This window comes from Triticum urartu, chromosome 3A (assembly GCF_056163025.1).
Source record: "Triticum urartu cultivar PI428250 chromosome 3A, HENAU_Tu73, whole genome shotgun sequence".
Classification (NCBI taxonomy): Eukaryota; Viridiplantae; Streptophyta; class Magnoliopsida; order Poales; family Poaceae; genus Triticum; species Triticum urartu.
In genome coordinates this window covers 179,322,591-179,327,902 of record NC_141875.1, presented here as the reverse complement: position 1 = coordinate 179,327,902, position 5,312 = coordinate 179,322,591, and the positions used below count along the sequence as shown (strand labels likewise).

At 53.3% G+C, this 5,312-nt stretch overlaps 1 protein-coding gene across 1 annotated transcript; it reads right to left on the bottom strand.

Moving 5' to 3' along the window:
* Positions 1–274: 274 nt before the first annotated feature.
* On the bottom strand, positions 275–5,033 carry LOC147979112 (uncharacterized). Its single transcript, XM_087515044.1, has 6 exons — positions 4,878–5,033; positions 1,312–1,485; positions 838–1,221; positions 595–747; positions 440–502; positions 275–349 (listed from the first exon to the last, which is right to left on the bottom strand). Exons 1-6 carry the CDS (start codon positions 5,031–5,033, stop codon positions 275–277), a joined length of 1,005 nt encoding a protein of 334 aa, XP_087371170.1.
* Between the last annotated feature and the right edge of the window lie 279 nt (positions 5,034–5,312).

The following is a 5,312-nucleotide window of genomic DNA, read 5'->3' as shown; positions in this document are numbered from 1 at the left end:
TCGTTTATGAGCTAACTAAGCTATTTATGCCATTTTGACATAAGTAAGCTAAGTACATGTCATTATTGAGCAAACCTAGTTAACTAAGCATATTAGAGCTAACTTTGGTCATTTTGGAGGAAACAAAGCTAAGTATAGATCGTTTTAGAGCTAACTTAGGAAAAAATGATGGTTTTGGAGGTCAGTAAGCTTATTAAGTCATTTTGGAGGAAATAAAGCTAAGTCTAGGTCTTTATGCATTTGTTAAGCAAAACACTAGAGAAATTTACCGTGATCATGGAGGTGTGGGAGCGGGCTGGCTCATGCCGGTACCTGGAGAAGGATCGTGCGATCCTTGTCTGGAGTTACGCTGCACCAAAGATCATTTCCAAAGTCTCGTTAGCATGATGACACTCAAATGTTCAGACTAGCAAGTAGTGTCCATTCAAATTAAACTCACCGTCGTCCCAGGAGCAATTACTGGCATCGGCAGAGCGGTCTGACCGGACTTCTCGCACACAGACTGCACATTTGGTTTTGACGACTCAGTCATACTAGTTAGTAATGAGACAAACACTACATCAATGTTTTGGCTAATCAGCGGAAGAAACTTACCACAAGGAGCTCGTACATTGCCCTTGCCTGCATGTCATTCCGTGCCCTCTCCTCCTCCAACATCTTTGTCGTCCTCTCCTCCAACTCCCGCTGCCTCTCCGCCGCCTCAGACAGAAGGTTCTCCGTTCTATCTCTCTTACTCTGAATAGCAGCCTGCAACACCACTCCTCGTTAGCATTTGTAATCATTGATGGAAGCGCACACAATGTAATTTAGAAAGATAGCTGAGTACGTATAACTAACCTTGAAGGTGAGTTGGACTAGCCGTTCACGAGGCCTTATCTCAGGAGCGGATCTCGACTGCCACGCCTTGATCTTCGAGAGAGTGCTAGGACAACGGATAAGTCCATCTCCAATGGCTATCGAGCCATGGGACCTCCTGGCACTAGCTATCATCACCAGCTCTGGATCAATGGGACCCTGGCTCGGGTTAAAGTCCTCCCCTTTCCTCGCCTTCCCTTCATCTCTATATTTCACGAGCTTGTGGTGGGAGGAGATGTTAGTGAAGTTGTTTGCATCATCGAGGTCAGACGGAGAGAATGCCTTGACTTTCTTGTAAGAGGCAGTATGGGCCATGGCATAGAGGTTGTACATCTCTGGCACCTTATCCGCCTTATTGTAGCATGCCTGAAAGAGAGAAACAACATAAATTAGTAATTAAAGGGCTCAAGCTAGCATGATGAATGAATTGCGTGAATCATGAAGCAAACCACATACCCAATTCCGCCTGAACTCATATAAGTTGGAGTTGCCTTGATGGTGTGGCACACCTTCCATTTGGGCACGTTTGTCCTTGGCCGCGTTGTGGATGGCTAGCCATTCTTTTGAGCACCACTCATTGACCAACACCTCCCAACAATCCATCCGATCCGCACACCATCTCGGAGGTGCCTAAGTTAGCAAATAGAAACTTGAGCGCTACGGCTATGAATTTATAAATGAAGGAAGTAAGTACAAGGCCTTAAGAATTACCTTCATGTATTGCTCCTTACTCAGGAATTTCTCGCGGCACGCCGGCTTGGGCTTCTTGATATCACGCAAGGCGTAGTAGTCTCGAACAACCTGCACCCGAGCCCCGTGCCGTAAGTTTCTGTAGTAGGTGCTTGCAGACGTTCTCGATAACATTTGCCGCCTCCTCCTTGTATCCCTCCTCACACCATGTCTAGCTAGTTGAAGATTTTTAATTGTGTAAAGGAGAAATTACTCAGAACTTTCTAATCACCACGTCTGCCCTCGTGTTGCACAATACACCGTCGATAATCGCACCCGGCGGGGCCGGGGCAGCCAAGTAGTGCTCCTAGCTCAATCCAAGCTCTGGAAGCCGACCCTCACCAGGCAACGTGACAAACCCCGGGAAGTTTTTCCGGCAAAGCACTCCAAGGACGGAGTTGGGCCGGCGGACGTTCTCATGGTGGTCCCAACCCCTGCAGCATGACAAGGCCAATGCATTAGTATTTGAAGAAACGTGAATGCACAAGGTACAAAAATATTAAATGCACTTACCTCTCCCCATCAGGGAAAATCAACCACCTCTGCTCGCGGGTCGCCGGCACGGACGGGAGCCGTGTACAACCACGCTGGTAGACGGTGCCCCCCTCCTCCTCAATATCAGTCGGCTCCCCGCCATCATCAGCATGGCCACTCGGCCCCTCAGGCTAATCCGGCCAGGTACCGCATCCATACGTGTGCTCGTCTGGGGTCTCGTGGGCCCAACTATCATGGGACTAAGGCCCGTGGACCTAAGGCTCGTGGACCGGAGTCCGTGTAGCCTCCTCCTCGGACGAGTCCACCCTAGCAGTCACGTGCTCAGGTGAAACAGCTGGGAGTGGCGGTGAGGAAGGCACCCTAGCACTCACGTGCTCGGGTGAAACAGCTGGGGGTGGCGGCGAGGAAGGAACCCTAGCAGTCACCCTACCTCCTCTCCCACGACCACGTGCTCCAGCTCCTCTCTTCTTCCCTCCCTTTCCTCGTCCCCTGCTGGGCACCACGGTTGACGAAGAAGGGCCGGGCGGTGTCGCCATACTGTCCAGCAACGCCCGTCGGATTTGTGCGGGTGGAATGGACGACCTCCCACCACGCGCCGACGAAGAAGGGGCCTCGGAGTGCTCCGGACCAGCGCCCACCATCTTTCAACACCTTCCATGACAAAGAGTAAACGAAATTAATACAACATAAAAAATGCCGACATGAATAATAATATATGATGTTTTCATAACAAAATCAAAATATATATGGTGTCGGGGTGGCGTGTCGGGGTCGGGGTGCCGTGTCAGGGTCGGGGTGTTGTTTCGGGGTCTGGGTGTCGGGGGTCGGGGTGTCGGGGTGTCGGGGTCGGGGTGTGGTGTCAGGGTGTGGGGGGTCGGGGTCGGGGTGTCAGGGGGTCGGGGGTCGGGGTCGGGGTGACAGGGTGTCGGGGGTCGGGATGCTGTTTCGGGGTCTGGGTGTCAGGGGTCAGGGTGTCGAGGTCGGGGTGTGGTGTCAGGGTGTCGGGGGTCGGGGTCGGGGTGTCGTGTCGGGGTGGCGTGTAGGGGTCGGGGTGCCGTGTCGGGGTTGGGGTGTCGGGGGTCGGGGAGTTGGGGGTCGGGGTGTCGGGGTCGGCGTCGGGGTGTGGGTCGCGGTCGGGGCACGCGACAGCCTTTTCTTCTTCTCTTCTTCTCCTCCTCCTCTTCCTCCCTCCTCCTCCTCTTCTCCTCTTCCTCCTCCTCCTCCTCCCTCCTCCTCCTCTTCTTCTTCTTCTTCTTCTTCTTCTTCTTGTTCTTCTTCTTCTTCTTGTTCTTCTTCTTCTTCTTCTTCTTCGTCTTCTTCTTCTTCTTTCTTCTTCTTATTTTCGTTCTTCTTCTCCCTCCTCCTCTTCCTCCCTCCTCCCCTCTTCTTAAAACTAAAACTAATCTAAATAAACTAAACTAAAAATAAAAACTAAAGCTAAGCTGAAACTAAAACTAAAGTAAAACTATAACTAAAACTAGGGTTTTGGGTTTCCTCTTCTTTTCTTTCTTCTTCTCCCTCCTCCTCTTGCTACCTTCTCCCCTCTTCTTCTTCTTCTTCTTCTTCTTCTTCTTCCCCTTCTACATATTCTAGCACTAAAACTAAACTAAATCTAACACTAAATCTAACACTATAACTAAACTCAATCTAACACTAAATCTAACAGCAAAAAAAGAAAAAACAGAAAAAAATAACTCACCGGATCGAGCGGCGACGACGGGGGCCACGGTGGCGCCGGTGCGGTGAGCGGCGGCGCCAAGCTGGCAGGGCGGCGGGGGCGATGGGGTCGCGGTGGCGTCGGGTGGTGGGCGGGTGGAGGGGGCGCCGGGGTGGTGGGGGCGTCGGGGTGGTGGGGCGACGAGGCGTCGGCGCGTGGGGGCGGCGGGGTGGTGGGTCGACGGGGCAAGTGGCGGTGGGTGGCGGGGGCGGCGGTGGGTAGTGGGGGCGGCGGCGGGCGGCGGGGGGCGGCGGCGGGCGGCGGGGGCGGCGGCGGGCGGCGGGGGCGGCGGCGGGTAGTGGGGGCAGCGGCGGGCGGCGGGCGGCGGGGGCGGCGGCGGGCGTCGGGGAGGAGAGAGGGAGAGAAACAGAGAGAAGGGGCGGGGTGGGGCTCGGCCGTTAGTTAGGAAGAATCTTTGCCGTCCGCCCACCCTTTGACATCCGCTTTGTTTCCTCTTTGTCGTATGCTAGCAGACGACAAAGAGGGGGGCCGTTAAGTTTTCCTCAATTAACTTATTTAGTGGGGCCAGCTCTCTCTTTGTAGTTAGCCAGCGGACGGCAAAGAATCTTTGTCGTCCGCCAGCGAATGACAAAGAACAGGCTGATAGCAAAGACCTTTGCTATCTGCCAGTTCTTTGCCGTCTGTTTTCCTTAAGCTGACGGAAAAGAACTTCTTTGTCGTCCACCAGCAAACGGCAAAGAACTGGCAGACGGCAAATAAGCTAATTCCAGTAGTGCATCGTTATAACTTAGCTTCTAGAGCTGATCTATGGCGCGGGATCGGAACCACTAGTCAAGCTTGGCTCGGTCCTTGCCATTGGAATCGAACTTGCCCGTTATAAGGCCTTTGATTGGGCCATCGTGACTGCCGAGGATCTGGGACAACGCATCCAAGCTTTGGCGATAGCCATGGCAGAGCTTGTGGGCGTCGAGGAGGTTGACAGGGGTGCGGAGCCATAGGGTTCGCCACCACCAGGAAAGGGCAGCTGTCCTCGCCCGATATTTGATTGGGAAGAGGGATATGATGATATCAACATATCATCTTGGAGGTTGTTGATGAAGTCAAGGCCTGTTGGAGTTGCTTGCGGTTCTTTCTCGATCCGCCTCCGCTTGTTGGCAGCCTCGTTCACCACCTCGTCGGCAGGGACGGAAACCTCTGTCTCCATATTCACGCCGTGCTCCGGTGCTTCAGCAGCCCCGGCTTTGTCACTCCTTTTGATAGGGCACTTCGGCGGCATCCTCTTACACTGATGGCTTTGAGGACTCAGAGCGGCATCGAGGATGCGGACGGAGAGAGAGGAATTTTGTGTGTGGCGAGGACAGGGCGGTGCGGCCGCTCGGCGGCGCCATTAATATAGACCAGTGCGAGCGAGGCGGGCGGCAGTCCAAGGCTGTCTCGCTTTTCGGTGAGACCGACTGCTTAATCTCTAGTATGAATGAAATCTATGCATAATTACTAAAGTTTAGTTGCAAAAAATAGATAGTGCTATTGATTTTTAGCTGCATATTTTGACAAA

Bases quoted from the DNA above. Each gene is read 5' to 3' on its own strand.
- LOC147979112 (XM_087515044.1), bottom strand. From the start codon at position 5,033: ATGCCGCCGAAGTGCCCTATCAAAAGGAGTGACAAAGCCGGGGCTGCT. The intron at 1,486-4,877 runs GCAACTCCAACA...TTGCTAACTTAG, and splicing joins GGATCGAGAAAGAACCGCAA to GCACCTCCGAGATGGTGTGC. The intron at 748-837 runs GTTAGTTATACG...GTGGTGTTGCAG, and splicing joins TAGTCCAACTCACCTTCAAG to GCTGCTATTCAGAGTAAGAG.